This window comes from Syngnathoides biaculeatus, chromosome 3 (genome assembly GCF_019802595.1).
Source record: "Syngnathoides biaculeatus isolate LvHL_M chromosome 3, ASM1980259v1, whole genome shotgun sequence".
NCBI lineage: Eukaryota > Metazoa > Chordata > Actinopteri > Syngnathiformes > Syngnathidae > Syngnathoides > Syngnathoides biaculeatus.
Window position 1 is genome coordinate 33129204 of NC_084642.1, and position 23484 is coordinate 33152687.

At 43.8% G+C, this 23484-nt stretch overlaps 1 protein-coding gene across 2 annotated transcripts in view; it reads left to right on the forward strand.

The window, feature by feature from the left end:
* The window catches only part of fam189a1 (family with sequence similarity 189 member A1), a 108470-nt gene that overhangs the window by 42190 nt on the left and 42796 nt on the right, over nt 1-23484 (forward strand). For both annotated transcript variants that reach the window (XM_061815486.1, XM_061815487.1), the window contains exon 2: nt 15032-15088. In XM_061815486.1, the coding sequence (XP_061671470.1) occupies nt 15032-15088 (57 nt within the window). The remainder of the gene's footprint in view (nt 1-15031; nt 15089-23484) is intronic.

Genomic DNA, 23484 nt, shown 5'->3' on the forward strand with positions numbered 1-23484 from the left:
AAAAAAACACACACACACAACCACTGACTTCGTGTGAGCCCTCATTTATTCATCAGGCACTTGTTTGCTCCCTCTAACATCCATTTTTTTGTGACTGGAAGCTAATGTAATTCTCAGCTGATTCTAGTGGAAGGCATGGTTCAGCCTCGGTTCTACAAAAGTGGACATTACCATAGGTCAAATATTTTTTTTAACTCTTCCAGAGATAACTAATTGCAATAAATATCACATTCCACTATTGGAATTCTAGGAAGTATGTTCAAACTGCTCTTTATCTAAACCACAGTTTTGACATGACTTTCCATGAACTCGAAAACTTTGATTGTTCAGGTCCAAAACAGCTGGATGAGTTCAGTCAACTCCAAGTACTCTCACCTTGAGTTAAGCCTGTACATGGCCACAACCAAAACACAACATTAATGCAGCCCCAAAGTGTTGATTCACCATGGAAACCAATAGAAATCCTTAATCTTTAATCTTCAATCTTTCCTCCTTCATCCTGGAGGTTCTTCTCGACGTAACAGTTATTTTAGGATGTTTATATATATATATAATATATATATATATATATATATATATATATATATATATATATATATATATATATATATATATATATAGCATTCACAATGTTTTGTCAGTTACTTCTTCATTTCAAACAGTTTTTGTTTGTCTATGGCCAATGGTTTTGCAATAACTCTGATTGTTTCCCACCATTTAACATCTTGTTTTTCCACCAGTAGACAATATTCCGTTTTTTTTCTGTGTTGGTTATAGCTCCAACTGCAAATGTAGTCAGCACAGGAAAAACGTGAATGCGATTGAATGTAGTCATTCAGCCCTTTTTATAGTATGAATAATCAGAGTACTAAGATATACCTGGGCAACAAAACACATCAATACCATTCCAATCCCTTTTCTTACTTGAAAGATTGGTGGATTTAAACAAAAGGTTCTATCTTCAAAATTGTGTCCTGTATCTCATGCAAATCAAAATGCAGTACCTCGAAATACAGTAAAAGCTTAATCTCCCATCAACTTTTGATGTTTTGAACCTCACGTACCAGTACTATTGCAGACGACTGCAAATTGACAGGCATTGGAAGGCCAATGTCACAACTAGACTGGTGAACCATGGAAACACATGACTCCCAGTACTTGTTCTTACGTATACTTATACCTTTACTCTGTTTTTACTCCAAGTTGTGTCATCTCCACACTTTCTTCTTTGAGCTATAATGAAGGATTGAATTCTCTTATCTTACAATAAAACAGAAGAAATGGTCTTGTCTTTGTGATTTTTGTGGTCAGATTCAATTCAACTGTAACATGTCGACCCGAGGAAAGTTATTTAGAGATGTGTCAGGAAAACGCAGCACCTCATCAAAAGCGCTCTTGTGACATGAGAAATGGTAGTTGCTGCATAGCATGTGTGGATATGTGTGTACAACATGCTGTGTAAGACCCACGAAGTCTGATGGTGCAGTTGTGGGAAGAGAAAGCATCACGAGTGTTACCAAGCAGCTTCTCCTGTGTTATTTCTCCCTCACGTCAAGCAAAGGCAGTCAGGTCGTTTTTCTTCTGGACATGTTTGTAGGTGAGTTGTTTACCGTTGCCAGCTGGTCTGTTCCCACCTCCAACATGAACCCTTTGGCAAAGATTAAATGTGGTACATTCGAGCAGAGTCATTTTAACTATGCTCCTGTAGAGACAAAGATTTATCCCTGCATCCATTTTCGTGTCCTTGTTCGAGGGAGCTGGAGCCAATCCCAGCTGACTTTGGGCAAGAGGCGGGGACAACCTGACATCATTATAAGCAAATCACAGGAGAGGAAGTGCAGTATAAATTTAAACACTGTAACATTTGAGAATGCGATAAAATCTTTGAGAGGGCAGTGGAGAAAGTGACCGTGGCACAAACTACTGCATTTCCTGTCCTCTACCACTTTATCCCACGAACTGTTCTTTTTAACCAGTCATGTACACACACAGTTCCCAAGTGTTACTCAAGGACGTGCCCTTTTGACCTAGATGAAAAAAAAAGTGCTTTTTGCTGCAAACATTTTTCCTTCACTCATCAATATAAATGAATAAATATATGCCCATGGAAGTGGACGACTAGTTAGCACATTATCCTCACAGTTTTGAGTACTGGGGTTCAAATCCCAGCCCCACCAGTGTGAAGTTTGCATGTTCTCTCCATGCCTGCATGTGGTTCCGCTGGGTACTCCAGTTTCCTCCCACATCCCCAAATCACACGTGGTAAGTTGATGGAAGACTCTAATTTGCCCGTAGGTGTGAATGGTGTTGTTTGTATGTGCCTTGCAATTGGCTGGTGACCACTTCAGGGTAGATTCAGAATCAGCTGAGATAGGCTCCAGCATGCCTGCAAGTGAGGATAAGCGGTATGGACACGCTGAACACGTTTATTAGAAGGTGTGTGTTCTTGTGTAACTACGTTATCTCATGATAATTTACAATAGTAGTTTTGAAAATAGGGAAATGCTTGTCTCCTTGCTTTTCACCGACAAAGTTCATTATCATGTGTATCCTTTTTGCATTTTTCCTGTAACATTCCAAAAAGGTTTGACATCTTACCTTGCAAATTGTGTTTTTCAAATATTTGTTTGAACAAAATCTCTAGAGCAATGTTTCACAACTTCTATTTAACTAAGGCACATATTTTATATTAGAAAAATTACAGGCCGCACCAACAGACAAAAATGGGACAAAAGTACATATTATGTATTATCCTTGAGTTTAAAAAAAAAAAAAATTCAACCAAGAAGGTGCTAATATATACGATTTTTTTAAACAGTATTTTATCATAAAAGTGTTTTTAAAGTCCAGCTAATACCATGAAGTACTCATTGTTGCATTGGCTGTCAACAAGCGTTGTGTTCTTATTCACATCTGATAACACAGGAGGTTTTTGGTCACGTAGGTACCAGAGACCATCATAAGTGCATGGAGAGGACCAACGGGCAGATGACATGCCACACCTCCACAGAACAACAGCTCACATGCTGTTGTCCCATTGTTTCCATGGCAACGTCACTGAGGTGCAGCTGAGCTCCAAAGCAGAGTGATAACATGGAGTGGGGGAGGGTTTTGGAAGGAGAAGCAGGTGGTGGGTGGAGAGAAATGGGGGGACAGTTGGAGGCCGATGTTGGGGTGGTGGCGAGGGGGGGATGTTGTGTTTAAATAGCGGGAACTCAAGGAAAGCAAATAAAAATATCTTTTCACTGTCAGTGTGAGCTCAAGAAAACCAGCAGTGTTGAATCACCCCATGCTCCATCCACTGCGTACATGTATAATGCCTTTTACATAAATACTGCACCACATATCACCACACGCATACATTTGACTTTCCACATTCACGGCCAGAAAAGGGTTCTTCATGGTTAAAGATAACATTTGTTCAGCAGCTTTAAAAACCACTACTCACCTTCGTTTGTTATTCATTAGGGCACATTTTGACTCAGATGCACCTGCATTTTGAGTTGGAATTTTTATTATTATAATATTTTCATTATTTTAATCACAGAAACTGGAATAAAAGTGAACTTAAACAACACAATTTGATTCAAAATTAATTCATCAGTTATGCAATGTAGCAGTTTTCTTACATTAAAATCTACACTGAAGTGGTTTACATAATAAATCAAGCAAAACAAAGCCCAGTGACCACCCCCCCAACCCCCGCCCCCACACCTTGTCTCACACATAATATACAGTATGAGTGCAGTGAAAGGAAAGCAACTAATGCACTCTACTGTTGTCATACACAAGCAGATGCGCATATGCTGCATTTTGAGATAACTATTCAGAATTTGGAGTTGGCTATACTCAAACCTTGAAAAGACAAGACTTGTTGTCAATTTGGCACTTCATTTTGACCACAAATCATTTTTTCAATAAAAGCAGTATGGTATATTCTCATAACCACAAACCCAGTGTAGCACACCATGTCTTTTTTTCCCCTCCCCTTTGAGCCATTTGCTGAGTGGTCTTCCTTGTAAGAGAACTCTTGATGCCAACGTTTGCCCTTGTGTTCAAGCTCGGTGCAACACGTTTTCCTTTTAGGTAGTACAGTAGGCTTGAAATGCTTCGGCGATAAGCTCTTTTCCGCTCTTTCATCCCGTGTGTTTAACGCTAACAAAGGAGGACAGGATATCATTGCTACAAGGAATATTTATCCTATCAGGAAAAAGCACTTTATAGGCTTCCGTAATGATCAGAGAAGATACTCTGCCGGAGGTGGCATCCATCCCACCATAATGTTTATCATATATCAGAAGCTGGCAATGAGGCATAACCAGCAGAAGGCGATAGCTGAGACGTTCTGCAGAGTGGTATTCTGCCAATATACACGTCCTTGTGCTTCCATAAATACACAACCGTACGGACACAAAATGGAACTACACACATCAACGCATTTCAGCTGTGTGCATTGTATTTCACAAACTGCTGCACCTAAAACAGGCTCCATGAAAGGAAGTCAGCAAACAAAAGGTTTCAGGAGGGTTACCACCCATTTTTGGCTTCATTTAAATCTATTTTTTCTTATAATGCTGCATTACATTGCGTGAGTAAGTGTGTTCCAGTGTGTGCACATCAAGGAGCGTCCAAATCATAGATGGTACCTGCTTGCTTCTGTCAATGCAGGAAGAGCTGATGGGAAATCATTTCAGATCCTGGCAATTGGCCAGTATGTGGTAACCAAGGCAACCACATTGCTCCATCTATCTTAGCGGTAGTGATGTTTAAGAAGGGGCCTGCTTTCGAAAGCTGCACTCTCTCCAGGAGGGCTTCTTTGATTGGCACCATCTATGTGAATAACCAAAGATCAAGGTGGCTCTTGCTTTTCTGGGGTTGGGAAATATATGGATTGGTTTAGAAAAAAAGTCCATTAGAAAAATTGAGTAATTCATGTATTTTTTTTTTCCCCCGATACTCGGAAGTTGTCTTTCAAAACGATTTTTAAAAATGCTATTTTCACTGTGGTTATCATATCATTTTTCCTCAAGTGATGCAGTGACTCTTTACACAATTATTCAATCCAGGAGGTTGGTGTTCAATTTGGCTTGGATCCAAATTAGGATTGTTTGGCCACGGCACACTATTTCCACGCCAAAGAGTGCTGCCGATGTGTGACGATGCCAAGCAGCTTGTGACTCATGATGTAGTCCTGCTGTTCTCTTTGTTCTAAACAATCACAACAAAATCACTTTCAATGACATTACATCAGATAGCCGGACGAGATAAGACATTGATTACAGTGGTGTATCAGCGTAAGTGAAATTATCATTGAAAATTGTGGCTCATGTGCCTGCTGAATGACTCACCTGTACCCTCCCTTTTTTACCTACATTGAAAGTCTGGCTGTTTTTTTTTTTTTTGGAGGGGGGGGTGTCACGGACGAGACTCGGGGGTGGACCCAAATGCACGACTCAGGTGAGAGGTAAGCAGTGCGGAATAAGCCTTTATTCGTTCCAATGTCGGTTACCAGGGAGTCAGTCCAAACAAGCAGCAAGATCAGTAACGGCAGGCTTACGGGGTAGGTCGGGAGACAGGCGTTGGTCGGTACACGGGAGGTAGACGTCAGGAGTACGGTAGTGCGGGAACGAGGCATGAGAGGCAACGATCTAGCAGAGTAATAGTTGTCCCCCGGGTCCTATATGTACTGGGTCTAATCGGAGGTCATGAGGCGCAGGTGTGACCCTTCCGATTAGACGGCCACGCCCAGCCCTGGCTGGAATCCAGGATCATGACAGTACCCCCCCCCCCCAACGGCCGGCTCTGGACGGCCCAGGCGCATCAGGGTGAGCCGCGTGGAAGTCCCTGATGAGGGAGCGGTCCACGACGAAGCGGGAGGGGATCCAAGAGCGCTCCTTCGGGCCATATCCCTCCCAGTACACCAGGTACTGGACCCCCCTCCCTCTGCGGCGGGAAGACAGCAACCGGCCCACGGTGTACACCAACCCACCGTCGACCATGCGGGGGGGAGCGGGGGGGACTTGAGCGGAGGAGCCAGCGACGACGTACGATTCGGGCGAAGTCTGCTGACGTGGAACCTTGGGTGCACCCTCATCGACCTGGGCAGTTTCAACGAGATGGCGACCGGATTAATAACCTTGGAAACAGGGAACGGGCCAACGAACCTGGGAGCAAGTTTGCGGGATTCCGTCCGCAGCGGGAGATCTTTGGTGGAGAGCCACACTCGCTGTCCCACTTTGAGCTCTGGTGCGGCCCTCCTCTTGCGGTCTGCTGCGGTCTTGTAGGCGCTGCTCATGCGCAGCAGTGTCCTCCGAGCTGCTTCCCAGGTTCGTTTGCAGCGTCGCACCACGGCCAGGGCCGACGGAACTGTGGATTCTGTGACCAGTGGAGGAAACAGGGACGGAGGATACCCATGCACGACATGGAGTGGAGCCATACCTGTTGAAGCGGAGGGTAGGGAATTGTGGGCATACTCCACCCACTTGATGTGCTGGCTCCACGTGCTCTGGTCCCTGGATACCAGACATCGAAGACCGGTTTCTAATTCCTGGTTAATCCTCTCAGTCTGGCCATTAGACTCTGGGTGATGACCCGATGTCCGACTTGCTGAAGCGCCGATGAGGTTGCAGAACTCCTTCCAGAAACGGGCGCTGAATTGCGGACCCCTGTCCGAAACGATGTCCTGGGGTAGACCGTGGTAACGGACGACCTCGTCTAATACCAACTGGGCTGTCTGCTTGGCCGACGGGATCTTCGGGAGCTGCACGAAGTGGACCATCTTGGAGAAACGGTCCACTATGGACAGCACCACTGTGTTCCCTTGTGAAGGCGGCAGGCCGGTAACGAAGTCCATCGCGATGTGTGACCACGGACGAAAGGGGATGGACAGGGGTTGCAACTCACCAACGGGCCGTAGGCGGGAAGTTTTATTGGCAGAACACACCGGGCAGGCGTTGACGAACTCCCTTACATCCTTGCTGAGGTTAGGCCACCAGAACCTTTGTTCGACCACTGACCGTGTCTTCGCCATACCCGGGTGGCAGACCGTCTTGTTGGTATGGGCCCAGTTGATGACGTCTCCCCGCAGAGATGGAATGACGAAAAGACGGCCCGACGGACAATCCGCGGGTGGCGGTGTCTCTTCCAGGGCCTCCTTCACCCAAGACTCGATCGACCAGGTGAACCCGGACACGAAGCACCCCGCTGGCAGGATAGTAGCGGCGTCTGAATCAGTGCGCCCTCCCTCGTGGATCCGCGAGAGTGCATCCGGCTTGCCGTTTTTGGAGCCTGGGCGGTAAAACACCTTAAAGTGAAGAAAAATAGAGCCCACCTGGCCTGACGGGCGTTCAACCTCTTCGCGGACTTCAGGTATTCAAGGTTCTTATGGTCCGTGAAGACCACGAACGGTACTTGCGAGCCCTCCAGCCAGTGCCGCCACTCCTCCAACGCGCTCTTGACCGCCAGCAGTTCCTTATCTCCCACGTCGTAGTTCCTCTCTGCCGGGGTCAACTTTCTAGACAGGAACGCGCACAGGTGAATCCTTCCATCCCTGGGACTCCTCTGCGACAAGACTGCACCGATTCCTGAATTCGATGCATCCACCTCCACCACAAACTGGTTATCGGGATCCGGAATAATGAGAACAGGCGCAGTAGTGAAACTTGCCTTGAGCCTGCCGAAGGCCTCCTGGCAGGTCCCGGACCAGTCAAAGGTGGTATTTGGTGAAGTGAGCGAATGCAGAGGAGCGGCCACGGAACTGAAGTTCCTTATGAATTTCCTGTAGAAATTGGCAAATCCCAAGAACCTCTGCACGTCCCTCCTGTTGGTGGGGGTAGGCCACCGCAGCACCGCGTCGACCTTCCCGGGATCCATCCGTATCTCTCCCTCAGCCAGGACGAAGCCCAGGAAGGACACGGATGCCTGATGGAACTCACACTTATCCATATTCACGTATAATTGGTGCTGCTGCAGACGCCAGAGCACCTCTCGGACTTGTTGAATGTGAGAGGCTAGGTCTGCTGAAAAGATGAGAATGTCATCCAGGTAAACAAAGACAGATCTGTTCAGGAACTCCCAGAGCACGTCGTTAATGAAGTTCTGAAAGACGGCCGGAGCGTTTGTCAGTCCAAAGGGCATCACAAGATACTCATAGTGCCCTGTGGGGGTGTTGAACGCCGTCTTCCACTCATCCCCTTCCCGAATCCGCACCAGATGGTAAGCGCTGCGCAAGTCGAGCTTGGTGAAGATCCGGGCTCCCTGGAGGAGTTCGAATGCTGTAGAGATAAGCGGCAAAGGGTACCTGTTCTTGACTGTGATGTCGTTCAGTCCTCGGTAGTCGATGCAGGGTCGCAGCGTGGAGTCCTTCTTCTTGACAAAAAAAAAACCCCGCACCGGCTGGTGAAGATGAGGGGCGAATGAGTCCGGCTGCCAGCGAGTCCTCGATGTAGTCCCTCATGACTTGATGCTCTGGTCCTGTTAAAGAGAACAGCTTCCCTCTGGTAGGAAAGGTGCCTGGCAGGAGTTCAATCGCGCAGTCGTATGACCGATGTGGCGGTAGAGACTTTGCCTTAGATTCAGAGAAGACCTCCCGTAGGTCATGATAGCAGGAGGGCACTGCGGTCAGGTCCAGGGCGGTACCAGGTTCTGTTAGCTGAACCGGCGCAGCTTGAATACCCCCGTCTCTCCGGACAGCGAAACAACGACTGAGACAGTCCTCACCCCAAGTCTTGATCTGACCCGTGGTCCAATCTATGTGCGGATTATGTTCTTTGAGCCACGGACTGCCCAAGATGATGTCGCTACTACGTGCGTCGAAGACATGAAAGCTAATTCCCTCCGAGTGAGCGTCCGGAAAGCTCATACGTAGCGTCTGAGTACGATGTGTAACCCGACAAAGGAACTTGCCGTTGGCGGCATAGGCGTGACGAAACCGTTGCGTGGGGAAGGTTGCCGCCCCCAGCTCCTCGACCGCGCGGGGATTTATCAGGTTTGCTTCCGACCCAGAATCTATGAAAGCCGTCACAGAGCATGAACGGGAGTCCGTTCCCAAGGTGAGGTGAAGAAGGGACCTCCCTGACCCCGTCGCAGTGTACCGCACACTCACCGGAGTAGCGATCCTGATGTCAGAATGCCCTGGTCGAGTCGGGCAACGGGCGATCAAGTGTCCCAAACGCCCGCAGTAAAAACAGCGTCCCTCTCGTCGCCGACGTAAGCGCTCCTCCGCTGAGCTGCCAAGCCCCTCCACTTGCATGGCTTCCGGTGAAGCTGACAACACGGGTGGCCGGGAAGCGGAAACAACCGGACTGCGACTCTCCCTCTCCTCCTCCCTCAGGCCCTCCATCTGTCTCTGCACGGTGAGGCGCTGGTCCACCTTGAGGGCCAATGCGATGAGGGAGTTAAGCGAAGGCGGAAGGTCCATGGCCACGAGGTGACCACGGATCTGTGGGGACAGTCCCTCGTAAAACGCGTCATGGAGGGCTTCCTCATTCCAGCGGCTCTCGGCAGCCCGAATCCGGAACTCAATGGCGTAGTCGGACACGCGGCGACGCCCCTGGCGAATTGTCATGAGTGACGACGCCGCCTGGCGTTCCGGAGCCGCATACTGGAACACCTGGGTGAGCACGCAGACGAAGCTCGCCCATGAGCGGCAGGTCTCCGAGTTACGGCTCCACTCGGCGGTGGCCCATGCCTCCGCCCTCCCTGTCATGTGGGAAATGACGAAGGCGATCCGGGAGCGGTCCGTGGGAAAAGCGGAAGCTTGCAGCTCAAAGTGGAGATCGCACTGCACCAGGAAGGGCTTGACGTTACCGGAGTCGCCTGAGAACCGCTCTGGTCGAGAGAGCGGAGTGATGGTGGCACGGGGAGGCACAGGAGCGGCCGCGCTAGCTTGGTAGGCTAGCCACGGTTGCAGCTGGGTGCAGAGCTCCTGGATCTGGTGAGTCATACCCTGGAGAGCAGCCTCTTGCTCACCCAGGCTTTTGCCCTGCACTTGCAGCGCACGGCGAATGGCTTCAGAGTCGGCTGGGTCCATGTTCTTGGGCTAGATCGTTCTGTCACGGACGAGACTCGGGGGTGGACCCAAATGCACGACTCAGGTGAGAGGTAAGCAGTGCGGAATAAGCCTTTATTCGTTCCAATGTCGGTTACCAGGGAGTCAGTCCAAACAAGCAGCAAGATCAGTAACGGCAGGCTTACGGGGTAGGTCGGGAGACAAGCGTTGGTCGGTACACGGGAGGTAGACGTCAGGAGTACGGTAGTGCGGGAACGAGGCATGAGAGGCAACGATCTAGCAGAGTCTCTGTCGTCCCCCGGGTCCTATATGTACTGGGTCTTAATCAAAGGTCATGAGGCGCAGGTGTGACCCTTCCGATTAGACGGCCACGCCCAGCCCTGGCTGGAATCCAGGATCATGACGGGGGGGGGGGGGGGGGATAATGACGGGTGCATATAGTCATAGTGAAACACTTTATATGGCCACTTCATCCCACGAGGTAAGTGCTTGCAGATTTATTTCCATATTTATAAGCGGGTTTCGTCAGCTTAATATTATATTGATTGCATCACAAATTCCTCTAAACAAAAAAATTCCAATGGATGACACAGAGATTTCTACAGTGTGCTTGGTCGGCATTGTGTGACACAGCAGACTTCTGGCTAAAGTTTAGAAAATTTTATTTGGCTTGAACACGTGATGAAATAATTTTGATGGATGACGTTAAGCAGGTGTTTGATTTTGTGACGTATTAAAGGCTTATTCTACTGTCAAGGGGCTCAGATGACAGCCGACTTTGTGCGTGGGGACACCTGACATGGAATTTTCGGTCAAATCAGTCATCAATAATTGTAAGTGGACGTCTCTATTTTGTGTCCACTTAAACCTGAAACCATCAGAACCATCACGTCAATAGTTTGGATTTTATGGTTGTTCAATGTTTTCCCGCGGCACAGTGGTAGAGTGTTGGACTTACAGTTAAAATCCCGGCCTGAGTGATGATAGTTTTCTGATATAATGAACTACAATGTTGCTTTGTTTGAATAGTGAGAGGTAAAAGTAGTAGTGAGCAGCTGAAATTCTGAGGATTTGGACAATTTTTAGTTAAACAAGGTCTCTAAATGATTAATCGATTATCAAAAAAAATTTGTGATTAATTTGATAACCCTAGTCTACAATAATTATCCAATGGGTTTGGTTGTTGTGGTATATTTACCTGTACAACCTTGCAAAATTAATTTTAAGATCCTTTTAATTCATGATCACATTGACACTACTCTTTGTAAACAAAAGGCTTTTCTGCGGTCAAGGCTTAAAAGTCCTACTAATTATTAAGGTCAGTGCAACTTTGCATAGCTATTTTTTTAAACCTATAATCACATTATGTGTTGCCCTTCTCCCCTCTTCACTGCTTATAATTAGACATAAATTGATGCACAATTTTAAATATGCTTCAGTAGTCCACGCAGACCAGCTTTGGTGAGTAATGCTGTATGCTGTAAGTATTGCATGCTAATCCTGTTCTTTGTGCAGCCAAGAGGAAAAGCCTGCTGTGACTGAGAGTAGATCCAGCACCTTAATGCTGCTCTTATATCATTTCTTCTAACAAAAATAAACTATATATTACTACAGAATGTACACCTACACGGACTCTTGTATTGCTGTCCTGATAAGAGCTCATGATATTAACATATTCACTGGCCCTTGAGTGTTACTCTGCAGTAGATGAAGTGAATTTCATGAATGGAACAATGGACAGGACACAAAATACATGACTCCAAAAGAATGGAAAGTTTAAAAATAAAAAAAGACTAGTGTAGTAAACCGGCAGGGGTCAGTACATAGGCAACGGTATCCAAAGAACGTGAGGCAAAAGGAAAGGTCAATAATCAAAATAGGGTCTAGAATTACTATGAGTCAGTGATGTGGAAAGAAGGAATGCTGGAACGAGACAAGAAGGGACAAAACAACTGACGACCAGAAAGAATAAGAGATGAGGTTAAATGCATGAGGTGATTTGGGTAAACAAGGCACAGGTAGCGAAGACGCTGTCATGCGCGAGTGTGTACGAGGCAGGGGGGAAAGACAACAAGCGCAACATATACCCATGACAATGGAAAACTGCCCTTCAACAGTGGCTCTGGTGCTGGAAATACTCCTTTGAGCCATTGTCGTTTCCAAGTTTGGATTGGCACTGACCATATTAATATTTCTGCCGTCAACGTTGCGACATTAGAAAATGACTCAATTAATGTGATGTGGTATGAGGGTGCAGAAATAATTGGCGTCAGACTGCATTTTAATTTACACTCACAGTTTGTGGTCTCCGTAGAGCTATGGTAATTTGGACATTTGCAGTGATGAATATGTTTACATCTATTTTACATACAGAATAGTCTGATGATAGTTAGCGTGTGAGCCTCCCCAAATGTGTGTGAGTGAGCTAAAATCAAACATTTACGTGGTATTTACTGTGACTGTGCTCGTCAGTGTGTTTAAAGACATTGACGCAAGATTCAAACACCTTTTTTTTCCATTGTAACAATATATTGGTGCCGATATGGTGTGGGTGAGGAGCAAGAGACAAATAAATGGAGTTAGATTTTGGCAAATATGTGATATATGTGGTAAAAAATATGTTGTCGCTTCATTAAAGAAGATGGGTGGAAACCAGGTTTACCATTTCTGAAATAATATACTGTACATTTTGACAGCAAGCAGTGACACACACAAGAATTAATGAAGAATGACAAAAATAAAAAATATAAAATATAATAGTGCAGACACTTACTTTTACACACACAAGAATGACACAATAATATCACATAATATATTCTGGTCTGGTTTCTGTCACTCAAATCTAAATCTAACTAAAATAGAAAAGCAAGTGAGCCCAACGAGACCATCACAGACTTGTTGAGCCTGTGGAAAAGAGTCAAACTTTTACAAACACAGTTGCAGCGATGTCAAGTAGCAAATAATATAGTATGCAAATCTTATTACACAGTCCAGAATGTGAACAATGACAACGATCGCTACTGACACGCTGGCAGACCAAGCTTAAATGGACCAGACAAGGCAGTCAAACAATACTGGACACAGAGAATCTGAGATTGAAATTATACCAAGCAATGAAACAGTGACAAACAGAAGCTACCATCTTTCATAATGTTTTAATTACACCATGCATTACTATATTTTCTGTGAAGCGTTTTACCCATTTTCTTCAACACTATAGACAGTGGCAACATTACTGCTACATACACATCAAACACAAGGAGAAAGTGTTTCTTTTGGCTTGTTATATTTATTTGAACATGTATTCTTTTATCTAATTGTATACAATTTTAGATTATTTTATTTAAGATACCATGGAGAAGGAAAATATAGATATTTTACAGGTGCTTCAAACATATGCATTGTTAGGTATCCATTTCCAATATTTGTTTTTGACTCCATTATGTAAACTCATTCAAATGCCCAGATAAGTCACAGTCATGTCTTATTCAATGAAAAATATATGAAATGCTATTTTTCCAACTTTTAATGTCCCGTGTCTTGAGATGATACACACCAAGTTTGAAGCGGTCAGTGGCGAATACCATCTTGAGAATTAACCACACTCTTAAAACCCTTAGGTGTGTTAAAAGGCTGTTAAACTTCATCACTTTTTAGAAAACAAGATAACGTTTCCATTAAAGTTAACAGTCAGTTAAAAAAGAGTTTTGAACAATTGGGTCCAAGATGCGGAGGGCATAAGGGGATTTCGCATGCGCTTCTCTTAGTTCTGACAGTGTGGCAGTCTTTAAAAGTGGGTAGAGGGAAATCAATCATTTTCTACACCAGTTGCAGTTGGAGTTTGTCCTTTTCTTTTGTGACAGTACCAAACCACACTACGATGGAAGAACACAGATTCGTTGACTGCAGTGTAGAACTGCCTGAAAAGCTCCTGTGGCAGGTCGTACATCCTCAAAAGCAGCAGGAAGAACATCCTCTGCTGGGCCTTGATGTCCACTTTAGGTCCTTAGAGATTGTAATTCCCAGGAACTTGAAGGTCTTGACGATTGACATGGGGCAGTTGGAGAGCCTGAGGGGCAGCTATGACGAACGATGCCTCCTGAAGTCCACAATCATCTATCGAGTCTTGAACGAGTTCAGTTCCAGCTGCGCCACCTCCTGTCAATATGCAGACTTATATCTATTCATGGCTTGCTTTTTCAGGATATTCATGATCAAAAGACTTTATCAATCCATTTATTCAATGTTTGATTCTGGTCTTGTATTGGATATCATTAGATTGTGTGGGCGTAGTAGGCAATTAGCAGTGTTGTGTGTGTCCTTCAGAAAGAAAACTGATAAATGCATTTCACACACAGCCCAAAATAATGATTACACTTTTTAAAAATAAATTTGACCAAAACTGTTCAAGAAATCTAAATGACTATAAACAGACATGACATGATGATTTGAGAATTGTAATAATTGCCTTTACTCATTTGATACTGTTTCTCCTGACAATAAGCTATTAAGCTTCAGCAGATCAACCACACAGTGTCATTCCGAATGAAATCCTTTGGTTCGAAGATTTCTGGTCAATTGTTTACATGTGATATGATTGATTCCGATCGGGTGTGTACATGATGTGCACTACATTTAATCAGAACAGCCATGTGACTTGCGTTTTTCTTCATGAAGGTTACATAATTCATCAAAATGGTCTCTTGCCTCAATTTAAAACAGTAGTTGGGATTGTTTTGTGTTTTTTTTTAAACGTTTGATTAAAACGGACAATTTTTAAACTTATAGTAAGAGAAAGTGTTGTTTTTAGCTTCAAATGTTCCCTCTTCAGTCTTTTTACCAGCAATTGTGTTTTGTATGTTTCCATGTCTGTACTGTGCAATAAAAATGATGCTAAAGTGAGGTGTACCTTGAATGTAAAGTTGAATGTATTCCTCTGAGTCTACTCTTGTGTATTTTCCTTTTTTGTTCTGTGCATATCAATTATCTCTTTCAACAACGTTTGTGTACTCTCTCCTCCAGGTTCTTCTCTCTGGGCTTATTGGTGTAGTGTCCTGGAAGAGGCCACTATCACTGGTGGTGAGTATGTTCTGCGCGCTTCCACGCTGCACTGCTAATCTGAGAGCCTTTTATTTATCCTTTATTATGCTTTATTTGTGGTCAGATAGGGTTACCAAAGGTTCTGAAGAAAGCAGAGTATGGAAATCAGAATGATGCATCAGAAATTGCTGTACAACAGAAAAAAAACAACAGACAATGAAAAAGTAATATTAAAGACAAGGTATTAAAGGTAACATCATATTAAGTTTCTTTCAGCCTGTCCCTTTAGGGGGAGCCACAGTGTGTCATCTCAGATGAATGCACATACTTGTTTTTGGACAATTTTTTTTTTTTTTTTTTTTTTAAAACACCAGATGTCCTTCCTGACGCAAGCCTTCTCAGGGAGTGGATGCCCCAGTGGGATATGAACTCACACCCCCTGGTTTACCAAACCAATGCTCTCACCACTGAGCTATGGGGCTACAATATTACACTAATAATAATAAGGTATATTTTAAACTTGACAACACTGCACGGGATAATAGTACTCTTACCTTTCTTAAATTACATACATCAAAACATAAACTCTACTTAATAGTAAGCAAAGCAAATCAAATGTATTTATAAAGCCCATTTCATCCCCAAGTTAACTCATTATGCTTTACATGATAAAAAAAAAAGGATTTGAATACAAAGAGAGCGTTTTCAACCTGGATTTAAATACATTCAGACTTGGGGGTGATGTCACATCTGTTAGCAACTTATTCCATTTGTTGTCAGCATTATAGATAAATGCTGTTGATCTTCGAGCTCTACTGGGTTTGGATTCTGTAAGCATTTCTTTCATGTATTCAGGACCAGTAGCAGAACTTTAAAATCTATTCTCAAACTGACTGGAAGCCAGTGCAAAGACATTAGAATTGGAGTTATATGCTGTGACCGCTTTGTTTTGGTCAGACCCCAAGCTACAACATTCTGAATGAGCTGCAGCTGTTTAATACTTTTTGGGGGGAGTCCAGTCAGAAGACCATTACAGTAGTCAAGTTGACTTGAGATAAAAGCATGGATGAGCTTTTCCTGGTCTGCTTGACACATGCAAGCCTTCACTCTAGATATGTTCTTCAGATGGTAAAATGCAGTTTTAGTAATTGATCGATATAACTGTTGAAGGTCAGGTCGGAATCTACCAGAACACCAAGGTTTCGGACTTGGCCTTTGCTTCTTGAGTCCAGGTATTTAGAAACAGCAGTACCTTTTTCTTCATTGCAAAAAACAAGTGTCTCACTTTTGTTGTGGTTTAATTGAAGAAATGTTTGTCTCATCCAGTTACTTATCTGCTTTAGGTAGTGCCACAACACCTCAACTGAAATGTAGTCATCTGGAAACCCTACTAAATATAACTGTGTCATCTGCATAGCAATGATAGTCAAACTTAAAGTTTTGAAGAATTTGACCCAAGGGTAGCATATATAGGCTGAACAGGAGGGGTCCAAGAACTGACCCTTGAGGGACACCATAGGTCTTTGCCATTTTTTGAGATTGAGCACTTCCAATGGTTATAAAGTAGCTTCTTTCCTCCAGGTATGACCTAAGCCATTTAAGTACTGTTCCATTTAGTTCTACCCACGTTTCCAATCTGTTCAGCAGTGCATTATGATCTAACGTATCAAAAGCTGCACCGAGATACAACAGGACCAAAATTGACACCTTTCCTGAGTCCGTATTCAACCTTACATCATTTAGCACTTTGATAAGAGCAGATTCTGGACGTGTGATGAGTTTGGAAACCTGAAATTTGTCAAAAAGCCCTTTTAAATTCAAGAAATTGCTGAGATGATTAAAAATAAATTCCTCAACTATCTTGGCTGTGAAGGGGAGATTTGAGATGGGTCTGTAGCTTGCGAACATGCAATCGGCCAGTGCTCTGTTTTTTAGCAGAGGCTTAACAGTGGCGACTTTAAGAGCTTTAGGTAACTCGCCAGACTGAAATGAGCAATTGATTATTTGCTTCAAATCAGCTAGCACTGACTTCAAAATACTTTTGAAAAAGTCAGATGATATTGAGTCGAGACAACTCGTTAAGTCCCACGTAAAGACAATAAAATACAAAATTTTATTTGTATTTTTTTACATCCGTACATGCTGGTTATAAAATCTGCCTCACAGACTTGCCAGTGTAAAGTTTCCATGTTGTCTGCATGGGTTTTCTTCGGGTACTCTGGTTTCCAACCACATTCCAAAAATATGCACACAAGGTTAACTGCCCGTAGGTGTGAATATGAGTGCAAATGATTGTATGTCTATTTGTGTCCTGCAATTGGCTGGCGACCAGTTCAGGATGTACAGTGAAGAAAATAAGTATTTGAACACCCTGCTATATTGCAAGTTCTCCCACTTAGAAATCATGGAGGGGTCTGAAATTTTCATCGTAGGTGCGTGGCCACAGTGAGAGAGATAATCTAAAAAGAAAAATCCAGAAATCACAATGTATGATTTTTTTAACGATTTGTGTGATACAGCTGCATATAAGTATTTCAACATCGGTCTATCAGCTAGAATTCTGACCCTCGAAGACCTGTTAGTCCGCCTTTAAAAGTCCACCTCCACTCCATGTATTATCCTGAATCAGATGCACCTGTGTGAGGTCATTAGCTGCATAAAGACACCTGTCCACCCCATACTCAAACCTGTAACATGGCCAAGACCAAAGAGCTGTCCAAAGACACCAGAGAAAAAAATGTACACCTCCACACGACTGGAAAGGGCTAAGGAGAAATTGCCAAGCAGCTTGGTGAAAAAAGGTCCACTGTTGGAGCAATCATTAGGAAATGGAAGAAGCTAAACATGACGGTCAATCTCAATTGAAGTGGAGCCCCATGCAAGATATCACCTCGTGGGGTCTCAATGATCCTTAGAAAGGTGAGGAATCAGCCCAGGACTACACCACAGGACTTGGTCAATGACCTGAAAGGAGCTGGGACCACCGTTTCCAAGGTGACTGTTGGTCATACACTAAGACGTCATGGTTTGAAATTATGCATGGCACGGAAGGTTCCCCTGCTTAAACCAGCACATGTCAAGGCCCGTCTTAAGTTTCCCAATGACCATTTGGATGATACAAAGGAGTCACGGGAGAAAATTTTGTGGTCAAATGAGATCAAAATGGAACTTTTTGGTCATAATTCTACTAACTGTGTTTGGAGGAAGACGGATGATGAGTTCCATCCCAAGAACACCATCCCTACTGTGAAGCACGGGGCTGGTAGCATCATGCTTTGGGGGTGTTTTTATGCACATGGGACAGGACGACTGCACTGTATTAAGGAGAGGATGACCGCCGTATGATCTCATAGATTGACCATGGCTCTGTATTGTGAGATTTTGGGGAACAACCTGGTTTGAAATCATGCATGGCACAGAAGGTTCTCCTGCTTCAACCAGCACATGTCAAGGCCCGTTTTAAGTTTGCCAATGACCATTTGATGATACAGAGAAGTCATGGGAGTACGTTTTGTGGTCAGATGAAACCAAAATGGAACTTTTTGCTCATAATTCCACTAACCGTATTTGGAAGAAGACGAATGATGAGTTCCATCCCAAGAACACCATCCCTACTGTGAAGCATGGGGGTGTTAGCGTCATGGTTTGGGAATGTTTTTCTGCACATTGGACAGGATGACTGCACTGTATTAACGAGAGGATGACCGCGGCCATGTATTGTGAGATTTTGGGGAACAAACTCTTTCCCTCAGTCAGAGTATTGAAGATAGGTCGTGGCTGGGTCTTTCAACAGGACAATGAACTGAACCACACAGCCAGGAAAACCAAGGAGTAGCTCTGTAAGAAGCATATCAAGGCTCTGGCATGGCCTAGCCAGTCTCCAGACCTAAACCCAATAGAAAATGTTTGGAGGGAGCTGAAACTCTGTGTTTCTCAGCAACAGCCCAGAAACCTGTCTGATCTAGAAAAGACCTGTGTGGAGGAGTGGGCCAAAATCCCTCCTACAGTGCGTGCAAACCTGGTGAACAACTACGGGAAACGTTTGACTTCTGTAATTGCAAACAAAGGCTACCATACCAAATATTAACATTTGTTTTCTGAGGTGTTCAAATACTTATTTGCAGCTGTATCACACAAATCGTTAAAAAAAATCTTACATTGTGATTTCTGGATTTTTCTCTGAGAAGAGTTTTTGAAAAAAATGTGAATTATTTGTGATTTGTGTGCTTTCTTTTTTTAACCACTATTATGTCTGTGCATCCTGTGTTTTTTTTTTGTTTTAATGTTATTGTGTTGTTTTTGTAAAATTATATATGAAAAATCAAATAAATATATTGTTTTTAAAAAAAACATTGGTTTTCTCAGGTGTTCTAATATTTATTTGCAGCTTTATCATGCAAATAAATCATTTTAAAAAATCATACATTGTGATTTCTGGATTTTTCTTTTTATATTATCTCTCTCACAGTGGACATCCACCTATGATGAAAATTCAAGACCCTTCCATGATTTCTAAGTGGGATACTTGCAATATAGCAGGGTGTTCGAAAACTTATTTTCTTCATTGTATCCCACCTCGCATCTGAAGTAATCTGAGATGAACCCTAAATCAGGAAAAGCTAATTGTTTCTAATTAAGTAAATTGTACAAACTGATCAAAAACTAACACGTCACAGCACTCCTAAAATGCAAAAGTAAAATGTATTCCTTTCCAAAGGAGTCCTTCATTTATGCTGTCAATTTGGGTTTAACATCAAAGATAAATCTGACGTAAGAGAAAATCCGATCAGTTTAATTTCTAGGAATTTAAATATAGAATTCCTGCAAAATTTAAAAGATGGCACCTTTTTTTGGAGGCAGTGTAACCAGACTGATCAGTGTTGTTGTCCTACTATGACTAGTGAAAGAAAAAAGTAGTGCTGATCATCTCCATTAGGTTTCAGAATTGGGTTTTTCCTGTAAAGACTACAAATAATACTCAGTAGAGACCAGAGAAAATTATATGGGTGGAAGAACAAGCAATTGTAAAACTGAGAGCAGATAAGATATCAATGACCTCTACGTCATGAACATGCAGTCATAGAAATTTTGAAATATTCCGTACAAGAAAGAAACCACCGGTGTAATACATAACAGGGAGAATGGGGTTCATCAACGAATCAAAGAAACATTGTGACAGCTACAAAGAAAGACCCGAAACAAACTGCTTGTGGCCTCAAGATTATTCATCTCTCAGTTGATATATGAGTTTGACAGAAAAAAAAAATGTTAAAATGATACCACGTTCTACCATTTTGTGGGTATGATACATTGCTTTAAATCAGGGCATGTGAATCAAATGATCCCTGTATATCTTTTCATAGTCCTGCTATTTAAAATGGAAATAAAAGTGCAGTAAAGCTTCAAGTCTCTCATCCAAGTCTATTTCATGCTCTCTTAATGCCATAAATAATCTCATCTCATTTTTGCAGCTTTAGCACATTGTCTTGAATTCCCTCATCTCTGTACCTCTTCCCCCCTCCCTCTCTCTCACACACATTCTCTGCAGATTGCCTGTCTCACTCCCTTTATCACTCAGCTACACAGAATCTCTCCACTCACATTTCTGTCTCCCTTCCCCCACTCTTCTTTCAGCTCTGTGTAATGTTAGACTGGAGATGAGATTGGTTTCAAAACAACTCTCTAGGATCAAAGAAACTATCCCATCATTTAGGAAGTAGAGTAGAAAAGTACCATACACATACTGATCGCAACTGAAAGCTAAATCATTTTTTTTTTTAATTAATGGAAGAATCAATCTGTGATTGTAAGCACTAAACACACTACACTGGTTGCCAGCCAACCGCAGGGCACATTAAAAAAAAGAAAGTATTCTCACTCACATTCACATGGATGGACAATTTAGAGTCTTCAATTAACCTAACAAACGTGCTTTGGGGATGAGGGAGGAAACCAGAGTGGCCGGAGAAATTTGTGTGTATTTTTTTAATTGCCGTCCAAAAATGTTAAAAGCCATTTTCCAGACTTTGTTCGCTATTTGTGATTTTATGTGCTCCATTCACTCCCACCCCTTGCGAAGCCCCCCCTAGCCATCAAACCTTGTGACACTTCTGCTGCATACTCAATGTCACTGAGAGTCAATCTCCAACTGTCTGCTGAGTCCAGCTCAAGGACTTTGTTCGCATCACAGGCAATATTTCAGTCAAATTCTGCTAGATTTCATTTAGCATTGTTTTGAAGGACCCTTTCAACAATGATTGCTTCCTGTTAATGGGTGAAAAGAGCAGTCCTTCTGCCCTTGTTGGATCATCTTTTAATTCTACAGAGACAATTACCTATAGTGAAACATACATACCAAAAACAGTACTTTAATGACAATTACTATACTTGAACTAGTGATCTGCATGTAAAGAAATAATGGCTCTCCAATGGCCTGATGATGATGGCAGGAATTGAATTGGATTCTTTGTCCTGCTCCGTCTTCGTCATCCCATGAGCAAAGACACAGTGTATGATCGCTGCTAAAATTAACTGGTCTTCCCGGGCCTCTTCATCGTCCCCTTCCACCTCTTGTATGAACTCCTCTACAGCGGCTCCACCATGCTGCCCCCAAAATATATAATATTCATCCATCCATCCATCCATCTATCCATTTTTGTCAATGCTTATCCTCACGAGGGTCGCAGGGAGTGCTGGAGCCTATCCCAGCTGTAAACGGGCAGGAGGCAGGGTACACCCTGAACTGATTGCCAGCCAATCGCAGGGCACATTGAGACAAACAGCTGCACTCACAATCCAACCTAGGGGTAATTTAGAGTGTCCAATTAATGTTGCATGTTTTTGGAATGTGGGAGGAAACCCACGCAGACACGGAAAGAACATGCAAACTCCACACAGGCGGGTCCTGGATTGATGCCGGGACCTCAGAACTGTGAGGCTAACGCTTTACCAGCTGAGTCACCGTGCCGCTTCCTGGTGTTGCCTCATTTAAAGGTCAAGTGTCATCCCTATAAAGATTCTAAAATAGATATTGTAATGAAAAATACATATAACATTATTCACTTCAATGTCTATACGAAAAAATAAATATGAACAGAGAGTACGTCATCCATGCACAAAGTTCCAGAAGTGTCATTCTTCGACATCCAAGTGGTCGCCATATTGGCTGCATCCCCTGTCCTTGACATCACCCGGACATTCGCCAATGAAAACGCGTGGTGGACCCTACGATGGGAGACGAACACGCCCTTTCTGACACGGAAGCTCTTTTCAAAGAAGAGAACATCACACAACTGAGTGAAGTTACCGGGGGCAACACTACCCTATTGTTTCGCGCCATATTCAGATGATATGCATCATGGCCAAACCGCCTCCCCATCCGATCGACTTCCTTATTCTGCCGAGCCGGGCTGCTTTATGGCATTTTTCATAGCCGCCGCAGTATGCGATGTAAAACACTGTCGAGCCGGGCGCTTTACGGGGATGTCGTCGCACACGGCTGAGTGAGGCATTGTTGGCTGCGTTCTTCAGAGCCGCTGCCGTCCGCAAGCCCAACTTGCAGCCTTCGCCGAAGCCGTGACCGCCTGATGCCTTGGTGACTCATTTTTGGCGCCGAGGTGGCTTATCACGGAGCCGAGCCGGGCTGATTTCGGGCATTGTTCACCGTCCCTGATGAACAACACCGTCGAGCCGGGGCGCTTTACGCCTTACGCGGCTGAGTGCTGCATTGTCGACAGCATTGTTCAGAGCCACCGCCGTCTGCGAGCCCGACACCGTCCGACGCGCACATCGACATATTTAGCACGCTTGTCATACCTACGTGGATCTTTTGTTACGTTACGAGAGACCAATTACGTGGTCCACCCCAAACTATTATTTTTTTAGTAGCTGTATACACAACTACCTGTCATTTGGAACCCATGAATCTCTCGTCCTCTGCACCCGTGCAATCCCTTTTTCACGACGAACCGGGTCTCTTGCAAACTTATGAAGGGTAAATCCATCCTCTCGAGTGTTCAAGCAATGTCCAGCAATGTAACGAGCCTGCATTTTGGCTAACACGAAGGAAGAACGAGCTCCCTTCCCGGAGGTAAAACTAATAGAAACAAACAAGCCCACTTGAGGGTGGTCCTGCCATGTATGGCACTTCCTGCTTCTTCTCGAAAACAAATCCCCCAAGAGGATTTTCATGGCCGGAGTTATAAAAAACTGCATACGTCAAAATCATGTTTTGTGGTGAAAAAACGCATGCGTCCATGTCGGCTGCCGTTTTTTCATTAATAACATACTAAAAATCATGCATTTCATGACAGTGGCCCTTTAAAATGTCCACACCAAGCAGCGGGTGATGATTCTGCTTCAGCATTCAATAATAATATGACTATATCTACTTACTAAGAAACAGTGCATCACCGTGCATCTCAAATAGTGCAACA